A 15,087-nucleotide genomic window follows, 5' to 3' on the forward strand; every position below is an offset into this window, starting at 1 on the left:
GGACAGACCTGTTTATTCTTTTAGCCTTAAATATATTTTATATATCTTGAGTTTTACTCTGCAAATCCAGATGACAGAGCCCTAAATGTCATTATTTTATGTCACATTTGTTATAAATAAACAGACATGTTCGAGTTAATTCCGTTTTATAATTTTCTCTTCAAATGTAACAAAAGGTTAAAACTTTTCTTGGAACGTAATTGTCCTTTAAGTAATCTTTATTTTGTGTGTGTATATACATCATTCTAACTACATATGTTCTGTATGTGCTGCAAATATTTGAATTATTTGTATATCTTGTCAATACATTTTTTGTTGTTATTTTTATACTAAATATTTAACTTAAAAAAAAGCATATTACACATGTAAAATCTTACCGTTCCTAAGCACATTTGCGAATTGTCGGGTTTACTTTACTGCCGGTCTTTCCGTGGTAACGGATATGTTAAAGGACACGCACACAGACATAATAGCATTATGTATAATAGCATAATAACATACCAATACATAACAGGCTTGTGTTCAGACAAACAAACATTTCAGAATGAAAGTATATTCTTGATATTGGAAACGGTCTATGACAAAATATTGTTCCATGAAGCTGTGCTCGAGCTTTCATCGTATCACACATCTTTTTCTATTGAGTGTAGTGTCAACAATCTTTCAGATAATTGCCTCACATTATATTTTATATTTAATTGAAGTCTGTCTCACTGCAGCCAAAACGGAAAGCAAATGTCCTCTGGGACGTTGACACAGCAGCATTAAAGACAGTACATGGGCAGCTTGAAGGTAGTCACTGAACCATCTGATTTATGCAGTATTTATATTACCAAAAAAATCAATTTATTTGTAATGCAACAATATTGATTTATGTATCCAGGATAGCCTGAATATACATTTCATAAAATACCCAATTCTGTAGAAAACTCAAATTGTGACAAAACAGGGCTTTAATATGGAACATCACTCAAGTCAGGGTGCATGCGTAATGTCCAAGCAGAATATTTTTGATTTCTCAAGAAAAAAAACACACCAAATAAACTGTTTGATTCATGTACTTCATGGTACAATATCTGCATTATTTCTGCATCTAAAACCACGGGGCAATGCGGCCATCACAGTATACTACAAACTGTCACTAGACAACAGAACAGACCAAAGTATCTTTTTGTGTATGTACAACACCCCAAAAAAAGAACTTTCCTCCTGAAAAACACAAAAATAAATAGAAGAGTTGGTATTTAAAACATTAAATACGTGCAAACTGGGATTTTGACAGCTACGTACAAACAGCAAAGTTAGAAACTATAATATAACTGCCAAAGAAAATCCTGCTTGAATAAAAACAAGTCTGAGCTGAGCATAAACAACCCAGCCCTTTGTGTATTTAGCAACGCAAAACAAGTTTTCCTTTTCTGTTTCAGCTGTTAGGATACCCAAATATGACGTCGCAGGTTGTTTTTGGTGCAGATCCGAAGCGTTGCTCATTTTCACTTGAACCTATTATCTGAAATTTTAGGTTTTTGTTGTTCACGAGTTTGCCTACAAATTTGGTTATGATAAATTCACCACTGACATTTTTTTAGACCTTCAATACATAAACAAATCCAGAATTCATATAACATACATTATCTAAAAACAAAGCAAATAAAACAAAACATAAAAAGTCAAGAATAAGAAAGCATCTGAACAACAACACTGAAACTGTTGCCGCCTTCTTCTCCGACTGCTCAGTAGTGACCTGTGAAAAAAAGACAGAAGAAGAGATTACGTGCCAGACTCAGAAGGTTACATAAATATCTTAATGTCATATATACTATAAATATGTCAAGATAGCCCAGCGGTGTAATGATAGAAAAATGGTTGAAGCATACGTGGCGAGTAGGACCGGGACCGGGATCGTGAGCGGTACCCCCTGCTGTAGTAAGGAGACGGAGATCTGCGTCTGTAGAGGGAAAACAAAACCGCAACACTTTCCTTTAGGCTGTTAACCATTAATCATAGACTAATATGACAAACCGGCTACGGGGAGAACAACTCACCTGTATGATTTGTACTCTCTGTCTTCATAGCGATCATAGTCACGATCATAACTCCGGTCATAACCTCTGTCGTAGCCCCGGTCACAGTCCTTCGAGGGCCGTCGTGATGAACCACCACTACTGCTACCACCACTGCCGCTACCGCTGCCACCGCCACCACCTCCACCACCGCCGCTGTAAAAAACACAGAATAAACGTCGGTGACACCTTGCAAGATACCACACACACACGCACAGTAGCTTCTAGAAAATGTCCCCAAAGACAAAGCTGAGTGGGTTAAGAAACACTCACTATGTGGGACGTCCCATGTAGATTCCAGGAGTGGGTGTATGGGCTCGTTTTGTGATGGAGAAATCCACTCGTATCCTGCGCCCATCAAGCTCCATCCCATTAGCACGCTCCTTGGCCTAAAACCCACAACAACACAGTTAGGAGATTTTTTTTCTTCTTCTAATCTGATAGTTGTCATGTTTAACCGTTGCCCTGAATGAAATGCATTGCACAGACTTCAAATCCCCTTTTTATAGAGATACATGTGTAAGACATGGTCTATTGAATGCATAGAGTCAACATTATAAAAATGATCTCTGTGATATCTCTGTTTTATCCTCCTTACCTCCTTTGAGTCCTGACAGTTTTCAAAGTAGACAAAGGCAAAGCCTCTTGAGCGACGCGACTGCTGGTCATAAACAATGTTGACGGCACTCAAAGGGCCGTATTTAGAGAAAACCTCCCTCAGATCTCTCTCCGTGGTGTAGAGACTCAGTCCAAACACACCCAGACAGTTGTGTGGGTCTGGGTTGGCCTGTTAAAGAGTGGAGTGTAAAAATATTGCAGGCAAATTACCCGTCACATCACTGCAAAGAATCCTGCTTTTCTGAAGCAAAACAGCAAACTGGGTATTTGACAAGAGAGAATGTATATACCCTGTTTCCAATGTGTCTGCGACGATTTGACATGGGAGAGCGGCTATGGCTCCTATGCCGGCGGTACTCCCAGCTACGAGAACGGCTCCTGGACCGGTGTCGGTGGGAGCGGGAACGGGAGCGAGAATAATGCTTGCGTGAGCTTCGATGGGAACGGGACCTGTGGATGGACCTTAACTTAACTCTGAGCATGTAATGTACTTGTGTCACATGTACAAAAGCTTTATAAAATGTAGATTAAGAGTCCACATACCCCACACTAACTTTGAAAACACCTCCTTCATATGCACATGAACACCATCTCACCTGGATTTGGATCTGGATCGGGATCTCGACCTGGAGCGGCGGGAGCCTTCTTTAGAGCGTGCTGGTGAGTGGCTGGTGGATTTTGCTGAGCCCCGAGGGGAGGCACTCCTAGAGCCAGGCTGCAAGTCCTGGGCAGACAAGACACCAAAATAAGAACCCCTCTAAAGCCAATTGTGTGCCAAATAAATAAAGGGCCAGGAGGTGACAGCGTTGACCTCTACATCTTCAGAGAGAGTTCATGACATTTCATCACAGGTTTGACACTACACTTTTTTTAGGAATGTGTTTATAAAGAGGTCATAAATAGCAATACATAATGAAATAATATATTACGTAATTTAGCTGAAGACAACATTGCACAAAAAGTAAAAACCTAGAAGGTTTAGAGGGATTGACCAGTGACGTTTCTGATAGAGAGAAAACAAAATGCTCATGCTTAAGAGAAAGAAACAGGATGAAAAAGAGTAGCATAGGAAATCCTGTTAGGAAAATTAATCATACCCTGGTATACTTCTGATCTTAACTTCATAACTTCTTTAACTTCATAACAACCCTTCATTTCTTCTTTCTTCAGTTTGACATAATGACTTCTTTTTCCTCCTCTTCCCCCATTTACCATCTGCCATTACAACACTAGTAGTGGGGACAGATCTTGATTGCTTCTTTTCAGCATCCATACATTAGCATGCATCAACACCATCAGCGCCAAATAATAACAACTTCACATCTGACACGTCTTCCGCCTTTTTCTTTCTTCCAACCTCAACCTTAACAAAGAACAAACAAGGGTGATAAGGCAAGTTGGTTTCTGTAAGAGCCAAAAGGTACACAAATAAATAAATAAAACAGGAAAAACAACATACATTTTAGCTTAGCTGAATAACGTTACACGTCTAGGTTAGCTTGAATGGTCCTAAATTACTTTGTACGGATATAAATATGAACATTACAGCCATTAAATATTGACTTGTAGTCATTAAATGTTTACCGGCAGTCAATATTTCTATCGTTAAGGTTACGTAACAAGTCAGTAAGTTAAAGTAGCAAAACAAGCGCACGGGTGGCTAACGCTAACGTTACATCTCGGCTATGCTTTGTAGGCCGTAGGCTGCAACGTTATATCTTTGACATTTACTAAACACTAACTACTGTTCTACTGCTCTCACATTTCGCTCAGGTCTGAGGCCTGTTATCAAACCGTATTTACTGCTGATTAACTGACCTGCAGACGCAGCTAACATCTAAGCTAGCTAGCTGTTAGCTCAACTTCTAATCACAACTCACCTGCTCCCTGAACTCTTTCTCGGTGTCGCTCATGTTATTATTACTATACGGCAGATGAGCAAAAATCACGTGATAAACAAGAGTTATTCAACTGTATCGCCCGCAAAAATTTAGCGCGCAGCAAACGTTGGCTCTGCACGAGCAAGCCTTAAGTCGACTAATGACGTAACGTCAACGAAGCAGTCGGTTTCCTGCTCTGGTTTTTCACAATAAAAGCTGCACATTTCGCTCTAACATTTATTTGATCGACAGGCATGTTATTTAAAGGCCGAATAAATAAGTATTAACTAAGTTTAATAATATATTTGATGAGCAAAAAAAAAAAAGCCATTTTGGGACGTTTCATATCTACACTGTATGCGCTATAAGAAACGCTGGGTCACATTACACGGAAGTCATTGAAGGAAAAATCGAGAATTTTCCATAAAAATTATGACAAATCGGCCTGATGAACTCGCTCTCGCGAGGTGTATGCATCTCACATAATAGTTATGCAACATACAAATACACACTGGGGTATTGTATAAAATACAAAGGAGAACCTTTTACTGCAGGTTTATTGCCCCATAATGATTCTCAGAAGTTGTACAAATTGCGTGCTCGCTCTCTGTAATGCAATATTTAGAGTAAATGTGACAATTTATTGTAATATATGCTCCAGTTGAAGCCTTTAGTAGCACTACAGGAGTCATTTAATATATCAAAACGAAATACTTTATTACAGGAAGAAAAAAAAGAAAAATCACATTTTTAAAGCATGAACTCAAACATGCAGGTGTGTACAGTAGTGTGCTATGCAGTATACTATACTGTAAGCAGATGTAATAGCCCTAAGTAGCCTCTTGCAATATGCTCATGGAAAAGATTCACAAGTAACAGCGCCTTAAGTTACATGTGGGGAAACAACTATTAATGCTCCACTCACATGGAGAAAAACAACCAATAAACACATTCCAAAACACTTTCTTATCCAGTCAAGTCATAAATAATAGCAAAGCAATCATACTACAAGCATTCAACCATGCATATTTTGTCTCAAAAGGGGACCGGAAAGGAGGTATTTTGATTTACATTGTCTATTTTACAGAGAGATTGAGTTTTGATGATTAAATAACATAATAGTTAGTTGCTGTCCACTCTGTTGATCATAATTGGAAAAGAACTTATCACTGCAACAATCCAATTTAACAAATTCTAAATCAGGCTTTGGAGTTGTATGTGACCAAGCAATTTCCAAAAATATGCAAAAGCTTTGCTCTAAGTTGAGTTCAGTGTTAAAGGGCTGAAGGCACTTCCGGCAGAACTTCAAACAGAAAAACCCAACAATCCAAAGTCAATAAAAAAAGCCATTCAGTCAGTAGTTCTAATGTTTTGTGTAATACCTACACTTCTTTTTTTTTTTTTTTTATAATATCTGCCTGCACAATGTGTGCTAAATAGCAGCAGCGTTAAAGCGCTGATACTACACTTCTTCCATCCCGATAATGTCTCCAATTACAACTCAGAGATTACAAAGTGTCAATACATCCCGACATAACTACCTCTTAAGACTAGTGTTATCATTTCTCCAGACAAGAACAGCTACACTGGGTTAGACTTCCGTCAGTTGAGTCCACTTCTTTGGCCCAGTCGTTTATTTTTCTTCACCATGTACCGGTAGTCACTGTACACAGTTGTTGCTCCCGTTTAGAGAGTCACTGTTGTTAGGCAGTTCATTGAGATTGTTGCGATCCTCTATTGCAGTTTCTGATTGAGGATTTCCCAAATCATCAATTTCCTGAAGAGAGGCATGTGGCACTGTAGACAAAGCGCAAAATGTTAGTGTTTATTCAAGTGTCAATATATTTGGTGAATATAAAGTGTTCACCTGTTTAAAGGTGAGAGGCCTTCCTTTTGCGATATAGTCAGCATATTTACAGACAAAAACGCCACAGTCACTGCCATTCTTCTGCTGGGGAATCTCCTGTAGAGGCATGAGCAGTGTACAAAGCATTAATCTCACAGTAAAAATATTCTATTTAGTGAGAAGTCATTCATCTCAGTTTTACTTACAGTGGGCCTCAAGCTTCCAACGGTCCATTTGGGGCTGTCCATCTCTCTGCCTTTCTTTGCTTTGTGCTCCTCTCTAAGGTAGAGTCTGGAAAAGGAGAATATTGATGATTCATTATGCAAGAATACAGGGTGACCTATGGAAAAGGTATTTAAAAAAGGCCCGATAATGAAAGCTTAAGAACACAATGAGGACTCACAGTAAAAGACTACAGACGTCCTCGTGCCTCTGTCCCATCGAGTCAAATGACCTCACCGTCTTTGACTTAAAATCAATTACCTGGAAAGAGAGAATGTTTTTTTTAAATATGACGCATAATCAACCTTCCTTGGAAAGGAAATACTTATAATTAAAGTGACAAAGTCCTTAATTGATGATCAAAACACAAGTTTCCCCCAATTCTTGGATGAAAACTGCTAAAGCAATTAAGGCACTGTGAAGACTCGCCAACTGAAAAAGGAGGATTGTGCCGTGGCCACGAACATGTATAGTGGTTGTGGTTCTGACTCACAGCCATTGCCCAGTGGGCGCCAAGGTGCAGAGGGACCAGGATGAGGTCGTAGAGGAAAAGGTCAACAGCCTTGGTCCAGCGCTTCACGGCCGTGTGTCCTCCGGCCTGCCCGCCTCCTCCACCTCGCAGCTTCGGGAAGAAGAAGGTGCTGAACGAGTAGATTTTCAATCCTGCTGCTTCACCGGAGCCTCGCTCCACGACCAGGGACAGGTAGAAGTTAATCACCTAGGTAAATGAAACAGATGAGGCACAATATGACACATCTTTTACACATAATACATGATTTATTATCTCTTACTTTTCACTGAGAAAATGGGACTGCTTCTTTATTAATTTAAGCACATGGATGATACAGTATGTTGCCAGTTGGCATTACACTACGGGTGAGCCCAAATAAGATTAACGCCAGGATCTCACTGGACGCAGGACTGCTCCAAAGCGCAGAGGTATGTCGAGGTCCTTTCTAATAAATATCGGAGATAGATTTTTGAAATTTGATCATGTGGGAGGGGAACCGGGGGAATAGAAACTCTGAGAGAGCAGCGGGGAGGAGAGTCAAAGCGTGCATGGGATGCATATGTTATTTATCAGAATGAGATGATGTATAATCACATATAATATATATCTTTTATAGTAGATCATCAGTGTGTGTCTTGCCAGCTTTACTCGCAGCACATGGAGGAAATAGACCAGACGCATTAAACCATCACTGAAGATCGTAGGCCGGCCGAGGACCTTCGCTGCTCTGTGTGCGAACAGCCCAATTGGTTGACCCGGACACTGAGCAACCGATTATCCTACAAAACGTGGAAGCTTCCTTGTCCACTTTAAACGGCCGCACTGACTCCCAGCACCTACCTCATCGTTGAGCCAGCCGCCTTCCTGCAGAGTGGCCAGGTCTCTCTGTGTGATGCGTAGTTTGAAAGCTGCACTGAGAACACGGTTGGGATCGCTCTGAGCCAGAGCACTACTCACCTCCGCTGCCATTTCCTACACACAAAGACAACGAACACATTCAAGAAAAGAAATTACCGGCAGGATTTCTTCAACGCGGTGACTACATCACCTCACTCCCCACCATCTCACCGTGGTCAGCCTGGGTATGCCCTCATCACTGTGCCTTGTATGTGCAGAATGTGTGTCTGGAAGACTGACAGCAGGAGTCTCTCGGTCCACTAGATTGAGGCGAGTTGCTATTTCTGTGGAAAGGTCCAAATCGTCTGCCTGTTTCTGCTGCACTCACGGGTCGACATAAACAGACAGAAGTAACAAACTTCAGTTTCCGCCAGTAATCATAACTCAAACGGTGCTTTGACGCGTCATGAATGAGCGAGATAAATGACTACCGTAGCACATCTAACAGGCTGCGTGTCCTCAAGGAATCCACTGAAAGTCTTACTAAAAGTCAAGCTACCCCACCTGGAAATGAATCATACAGAGGTTAGAACAATAAACAGATTTAATCAATATACACGACACACACATACTGTATATATACACACACACACACACATTACTACACTAACCTGTCCTTTGGTGCAGATGCATTTCTCCATGTAAACACGCTTGGGGAAGCTGTTCAAAAGGGACAAGTAGGATAGAATTATAACTTAATTCTACAACTACTACTCAGAAATATAAACATCACATAAAACTACCCATCACAAACAAATACATTTACAGATGATTCTTACCCGTGCATCCCGTCTTCCTGGACACTGATTCAAAGGCTTTTCCTGAAGCAGCAGTCTTGTGATCAACCTGTGAAAGTGACTCACTGGGAGGAAAAGGACAAAGGAGCTATATGAGAGAAGCTCACGTCCTACGGTGAGCTGTTAAATGGACCTTCATGACATATCTAAATACTCCACATGACGAATGGGGTTGTACTCACTCTTGCGGTTTTGTTTGGTTGAAAGGTAATGGTTGGCTTTTGCTGTACTTCTCTGAGACCATCTCCAGCAGGCGCCTGTAGTGCTCTTTATTGTTCTGCTTTATGGCCTGAAGGGAGAACCCAAATACATGATAACCGACAAAGCCAAGTGGTACAGAAAGCACGATTAGTGGTGAATACGCCATAAACTACATGAGAATGCTGAAAACTGTAAATGGGGTTAACTTTTAACTGTACTCAAAAAAGGTGCAGGGCCGAGATCCTTCTTGTGGCACTCAGCGTCAGTTTGTGGCACTCAGCGTCAGTCTGTGGCACTCAGCGTCAGACGCTGCGTGACACAGAGGTGCCAGTGCCACAAGAAGGATCTCGCTGTCTCTCCAAAAAAGGGTGAATCTATTGAAGACAGGACTTCTTGTCTGTTGCAGTAACCCTTTATAATCCAACTAAAGATAAATGAGACTATATTAGCTTGTTGCTGATATATTGCATCGGTGTATAAATTGGCCAATATTTCACAAGGAATTGCAGTAAAGAAATGCCAACCTGGTTTGAGGTAATTTAATTTAATCTAATTGTTTCCCCTCCCAAAAACAAATCTACGGGATCCGTATCAAGATTATTTATGCATTTATGTTATAATATAGATTTTTCTAAACTCCCACATGTTGAGTATGTATCAGTGCCGGCCTCAAAAAAATGTAGCATCAGTCGTGATGTAAAAGACTTCTAAACGAATACATAAATTGTACAAACGATGCCAGTTTATAAAGTATCCTTATGTAAACCCAACAGATAAAAACCTAAGGACTGCTTTACCTCTTCCACAGTGAGACTGGGCTTGAAGCAGCGGTGGTGCCCAAAGCCATTGCAGCTCAGATCGGGGTTAGTGGTTCCCACCCTCAGAGCAGGTCTGGAGGGAAGCAGCTGCAGGGAGCCTCTCCTGTCCCTGTCGGGGAGCCCCGCAGACAGCCCCGCTCCGCTGGATTCAAAAAGGTTATGTACATTAGCAAAGAAGCATTTAAAAAAAAAAGGTGATACTGATGGTTATACAGCCCTGTAGGTATCATCACAGCGTGTTGGATGAGTGAAGGGAACTGGACCGTGACTTGCCTGTATTTCATCATTAAAGGAGGCGAGGAGCTCTGAAAGGGATTCTTCCCGCTCCTGTCATTCACTCCGGCTACTGGTTTACCTGAGAACAAATCACAACGGGGCTAAAGGGATGAGAGGACCACTCAGCAAAGACTGCGGATGAAACAAAGAGACATAAATCACAGCCGTCCTCACTTACTCATTCTCCACTCAGTACTGTTCAGGCACGAGGTGTGGAGCTCATCGATCCCCATCAGAGTAACGGGCTGCATCCCAACAGGAAACGCAGAGCACTTAAAAAGATAGACAATACAAATCCCAGATGTAACAGTAAATCAAACTTAAATTGTGCTTACTCCCAGTTACCGATATATACGTGTCCAAACTCCACAGGATACAAAACAGTTTTAAGCATGCTACAAATGTGAGTTAGCTGGACAGTTATGTTCATGCTATACTACATACGAAATATAGCAACACCTCTATCCAGAAGTGTTCAATTGTAGTCAACCAGGAAGCATTTAAGTACAGAGTGTGAGCACTACGATTGATATTTACAAGTGTTGGGAACGTAAAGGAGCGTGTTTGGGTTATCAGCATCTAAGAAACTAAATTCTTGACATCAATAGAATTATTAATATCAGTAACAATTATTAATGATTGTTAATAATAACGGGGCACCACCCTGCGAACAGGGACCAATAACCAAACGATAAAACTAAGTCTCATAATTAGTGGTCACTCACAATGTCAATAGTCTGAGTACTATCACACATTCAGAGTGAAAGTGAAGGTTTAAGTTCGAGCACAGACCACATATACAGCTATTATCACAATACGCATGCACAAAGTAATCACAGACAGCTGCTCTTTAAAAGTGTGTGTGTGTGTGTGTGTGTGTGTGTGTGGAAAGGGGGAGGAGCGAGGGAACAGCTCAGTGACGGGTAACAATAAACGGTTACGATTCTGATTCTGATGCCCTCGGGCTCATTCACATGAATGGCAGCACGAACAACAACTCTGGATTTGGCTATTGGACACACATGCGCGACGAGGGAGTCGGAGCACAAACCTGCGTGTCTTCATAATGTTCGGGCTTCTCACACTTGGTCGTCAGCGGGTTCTTCAGCCTGAGCAGGTTTGCTAATCCGGCCACCGTCTTCTTCACAAAGCTGATGACTACATCTGACACACACACACAGGACGCCCCAAATCAACAACAGTCTTCCTTCTGTGCGAGACTACATTAATATGAGGATAATCTGTTTCTTAAAACAAACCTTGCCGCCGTCTTTTCGCCTCTACCTGGTCACTCTGGCAAACACCGTCTGCAACATCAACACTGCAACAAGAAGAACTCAGTTTGAGATGAGGGATACTCACAATATTTCTGACTAGGTAACATGACATCAACAACCTGATGGCAGATTTGGGTTCGCTTTAATTTGTGCCGATCTTATATTTTGAATATTAAGTGTCTACTTCTTTAGGGACACCTGCCTACAACTAATGATTAGTCTTTATTGAGTAACCTGCAACGTTTGTGTGGGAAACTATGATGAGTCCAAGGGGACGTCTTCAAACATCTTATCTTGTCCATAACCCAAAGATATTCAGTTTCAGTGTTAAAGAACAGAGAAAAGCAGCAAATCCTCACTTTTGAGAGGTTCAAAACAGAGAATGTTTAATCTTCATGATTCGGCAGCATTCAAAACAGTTGCCAATTCTGTCAATGTGAAATGTATCTAAACGTATTGTTATACCTCTCTGATATATATTGGGGCGACAATATAATATAATTCAACTGTACCATGGCTTGAACTACAGCCTCCAAAACACCCTGTGTTGGCCGATATCAACACCATGAACTGCAGCCTCGTAAATGACCCTGAAGGCCATAATATATTGCAGGTCTGTTGTATTTGACTGCATTAGCATCATTTATATGCGACTGCATTAGCATCACCGAACGTTAGGTGCTGGAGTGTAGCAAGGGTGACATGACGTGTTGCTAGGGTGACATGACATGTCATTTGGGTGGCTGTCTGTGCCTTAAGAAGTTAAAGCAAGCTAATATTAAATATATTCTTTAGGTATTTCATATAGACGTTTCATGTTAATTAACTGAATGTCACATCACTATTTTATGTTACCGATTATTGTTTTGTTGTTTGGTTACATCTTTGCATTACTGTTTTTCATTGTATATATTGTGCATTTGATATTTTTTTACTCTGTTATTTCATTTAGCTGTACCATCATTGCTGCTGTAGCTAAAAAAAATGGATTAATAGTATCTATATATCTATCTATCTATTCACACGGTTAACAAGAGCTAGCTTGTCTTAAATGACTTAACGTTATAGTCAATAACCTCCTCATTGTGACTGGATACATAATTTGACATAACGTTAATCGAATCCGTAAATAAATAGTCTCTGATCTTCAACCACCGACCTCTGGTAGTTCCGTTTAGCTGGTCTGCTGTGGCTCTCCTGCGCTCGCGCTTCCACGCCAGGTTGCGTGGGTACTTCCTCGCTCACGTTACCTTTCCCCCTAACGGGCTCAAACAGCGACGAGATTCCGTCCACTATCCATCCATACATCCCAGACAAATACGAGAGAAGTGTATCGTGGTCTTCTACGCGGTCCAGGACTAATTTCACCACAGATAAAGACGTCAAACACCGATCTACGACACACCGCCCGCCGTTTGGCTCGTTAGCTTTAGCCCTTAGCAGCACTGTGCTGATATTCTAAGGATGTGCGTCATCATGTGTTGATGTCTCACGTGGTGCGAACGTTTTATGCGCCTACACCACACAGCGGCTTCTGCTGACCTTCTCAGATGTTGATTATGTGTTATATAATATCTCCGTAACGTTCAAGAAAACAAACTAATAAATGGGGAGAGTATTGTTGATTACATTTTAATTACAAACAAGAGTAATCAGTAAAAAAAAATCAAGACAAGCCCGTTTCAGGAAAATAAAATATGAAGTTAAACACTCATTGATAAATCTAAATAAGTAAAAATGTGTTTTTACTAAACTAGTAAACAAGCTTAGTAATTTGATTCAAATACAAACCTGATTAATTTGACTGTATAGGTTTGGAGTAAGATTTAAATGCAATTTATTCTCATTATCTACTCAAGATCATTTGTGTTTTGGTTAATCTTGTATAAAAAATAAATAAAATACAAAGGTCGACTGAAATCTTTAGTAAAGATGTAAACATGAGACACCAAAAGTATAGTTTACATTTTCCATTACCGGTCATTTCCAAGTGCAACCCTTTACAATTATCTCATTATTTTGGAATGGAAATTACTCACCATCTCATAAATGTGACTTCCCATGACTATTTGTAGTTTTATCATCCCAACAATGAGCGTGTACAGACCACCTTTATCCCTTACTGGAGAACAACATTCTGCTCCCGTTATTGTAACCGTCAGAGTATTTGTATAAAAGTAGCATTTATGTTCAAACAGTTTCTCGTATTAAGGTTAACTAAATAAATAGCACACAACAATCACACATCTAATATGAGGAATTAGAATAGAATAGAATTTATACAATCTTGATCCCTTTAAGGGGGAAATTTCTCTCTGCATTTGACCCATCCCTGTATACAGGGAGCAGTGGGCTGCCAATGACAGGCGCCCGGGGAGCCGGGGGTTCAGTGTATTGCTCAGGTACACTTCGACACATGACACGTCCCAGTCGGGGATCGAGCAGTTGACCTTCTGGTTCCCAGACGACCCCTTAACCCAGTGCACCACGGTCGCCCCCTAATATACCTCGGGATAGAATTCAATAATGAGGTGCCATAAAATAAACAAACAGTCTTTACACATTTAAAATGTTTATCAACTTTATGGTAGAAACACAGAATACAAAAAACTAATATTGTTCAACTTTATGCAATAATGTGCTCACTAGCTTTGTTAATCATGGATTTACAGAAAGAAAGAAAAAATTTGGACAAATGTAAAATGATCATCAGTTGTATTTACAAGCACAAAATATTTAAAAAAAACATTTAAAATAAAGAAAAATCATTTGTTCTTGAAACATCTCAAACTGACCTTCAAACACTATTGTACAGAGAATAGAAAAATGACAATAGAAAATATTGAAAAATAATTTAATTATAAAAATCAATTCTTTAAAAAAATGTAACACAATATTCCTTTCTACATATTTCAGTTGTTCTACAGTTTTGGACCGATATGCAGACGTTCATTCATTCAATGGTCGGATAACTTCGGGCCGGGCTGGAAAGCAGATGAACCTAAAATAACAAAAATAACAAAATGCGGGGATTAGCATCCAGAGTTTAGACAAATAAAATCCACACAAACTATCATAACGTTAAAGACAAAACTACCGCTGATGGGAGCAACGATTTTCATGAAAAAACGTATTAGCCTTTACATCTTTTTAGGGTTAATATCAGCCTCCACTGCCAAAATCTTTAACACTTAAAGTTAATTTAAACATCAGTAAATATTGCGAATGGAGGTTAGCAGAACCCCCAAATATCATCACCAGAGTAAATATTCAGTTCTGTAAAACCAAACATGTGAAGAGAAGAGTCACACGTGACAGTCCGTCGTACTTCAGTGTAAATGTCCTGCAGGTTTTTGTTATTGTGACAGCCGACGAGGCACATTTTGGAGCATTAGAGGACTACGATGGTGTGTTTGAATGTCTCAGTCAAAGTATGAATAATATTTAAATTTACAGGATCATTTTTTCAGAGGATACCATTTTTTGAATGCCTTTTTTCCCCCTACTGTTTCAGTTCATGTCTGTATGTAACCAGACTTACAGGTAATCCCTCACAGTGAATCAGCTACGGTAGAGCTTTTTATAGAGCTGTGCAAGCATTGCACATTACTGCTGTTAAAAGGGAGCACTGGTTCGTTCAAAACTTGGGCTGTGAACCAAATCAGTCCGGCATTCATTTCT

At 40.2% G+C, this 15,087-nt stretch overlaps 3 protein-coding genes across 7 annotated transcripts in view; all 3 read right to left on the reverse strand.

Moving 5' to 3' along the window:
* Positions 1-460: 460 nt before the first annotated feature.
* On the reverse strand, positions 461-4,713 carry LOC306790090 (transformer-2 protein homolog beta-like). 5 transcript variants are annotated; one of them, XM_079286197.1, is made up of 9 exons: positions 4,562-4,696; positions 3,779-4,044; positions 3,278-3,405; positions 2,972-3,131; positions 2,662-2,850; positions 2,337-2,452; positions 2,046-2,219; positions 1,878-1,948; positions 461-1,744 (listed from the first exon to the last, which is right to left on the reverse strand). In XM_079286197.1, exons 4-9 carry the CDS (start codon positions 3,002-3,004, stop codon positions 1,734-1,736), a joined length of 594 nt encoding a protein of 197 aa, XP_079142323.1. In that variant the 5' UTR covers positions 3,005-3,131; positions 3,278-3,405; positions 3,779-4,044; positions 4,562-4,696; the 3' UTR covers positions 461-1,733. The 5 variants fall into 5 exon arrangements, with proteins under 5 accessions (XP_079142323.1, XP_079142321.1, XP_079142319.1 ...); XM_079286195.1 differs by having other exon boundaries at positions 464-1,744; positions 3,957-4,044; XM_079286193.1 differs by having other exon boundaries at positions 465-1,744; positions 4,003-4,044; positions 4,562-4,713.
* A 539-nt stretch (positions 4,714-5,252) lies between these two features.
* senp2 (SUMO specific peptidase 2) lies at positions 5,253-12,831 on the reverse strand. The gene is made up of 17 exons (XM_079286224.1): positions 12,566-12,831; positions 11,389-11,450; positions 11,181-11,293; positions 10,308-10,401; positions 10,127-10,208; positions 9,833-9,995; positions 9,017-9,123; positions 8,817-8,899; positions 8,649-8,697; positions 8,469-8,541; positions 8,209-8,355; positions 7,981-8,112; positions 7,123-7,347; positions 6,811-6,890; positions 6,614-6,698; positions 6,429-6,524; positions 5,253-6,358 (listed from the first exon to the last, which is right to left on the reverse strand). The coding sequence occupies exons 1-17, from the start codon at positions 12,712-12,714 to the stop codon at positions 6,296-6,298; spliced, it is 1,803 nt and encodes a 600-aa protein (XP_079142350.1). The 5' UTR covers positions 12,715-12,831; the 3' UTR covers positions 5,253-6,295.
* Positions 12,832-13,980: 1,149 nt separating this feature from the next.
* Positions 13,981-15,087, reverse strand: part of pcnt (pericentrin) — a gene marked incomplete at its 5' end in the record, with an annotated part of 31,627 nt that continues 30,520 nt past the window's right edge. Inside the window, one exon of the mRNA XM_079287058.1 lies at positions 13,981-14,407. Coding sequence (XP_079143184.1) covers positions 14,364-14,407 — 44 coding nt within the window. The 3' untranslated portion in view covers positions 13,981-14,363. The remainder of the gene's footprint in view (positions 14,408-15,087) is intronic.

Source organism: Melanostigma gelatinosum, assembly GCF_949748355.1.
Source record: "Melanostigma gelatinosum genome assembly, chromosome: 16".
Taxonomy (NCBI): Eukaryota; Metazoa; Chordata; class Actinopteri; order Perciformes; family Zoarcidae; genus Melanostigma; species Melanostigma gelatinosum.

What these genes read in the sequence shown, in the direction of transcription:
- senp2 (XM_079286224.1), bottom strand. Translation starts at nt 12,714, where the DNA reads ATGTATGGATGGATAGTGGACGGAATCTCGTCGCTGTTTGAGCCCGTT. An exon ending in AACATTATGAAGACACGCAG is followed by an intron (nt 10,402 to 11,180) that starts GTTTGTGCTCCG and finishes TATCTTTTTAAG; the next exon opens with TGCTCTGCGTTTCCTGTTGG. An exon ending in GCGCCCACTGGGCAATGGCT is followed by an intron (nt 6,891 to 7,122) that starts GTGAGTCAGAAC and finishes CTCTCTTTCCAG; the next exon opens with GTAATTGATTTTAAGTCAAA.
- LOC306790090 (XM_079286193.1), bottom strand. Translation starts at nt 4,594, where the DNA reads ATGAGCGACACCGAGAAAGAGTTCAGGGAGCAG. An exon ending in TACATGGGACGTCCCACATA is followed by an intron (nt 2,220 to 2,336) that starts GTGAGTGTTTCT and finishes TGTTTTTTACAG; the next exon opens with CGGCGGTGGTGGAGGTGGTG. An exon ending in AGAGAGTACAAATCATACAG is followed by an intron (nt 1,949 to 2,045) that starts GTGAGTTGTTCT and finishes TTCCCTCTACAG; the next exon opens with ACGCAGATCTCCGTCTCCTT.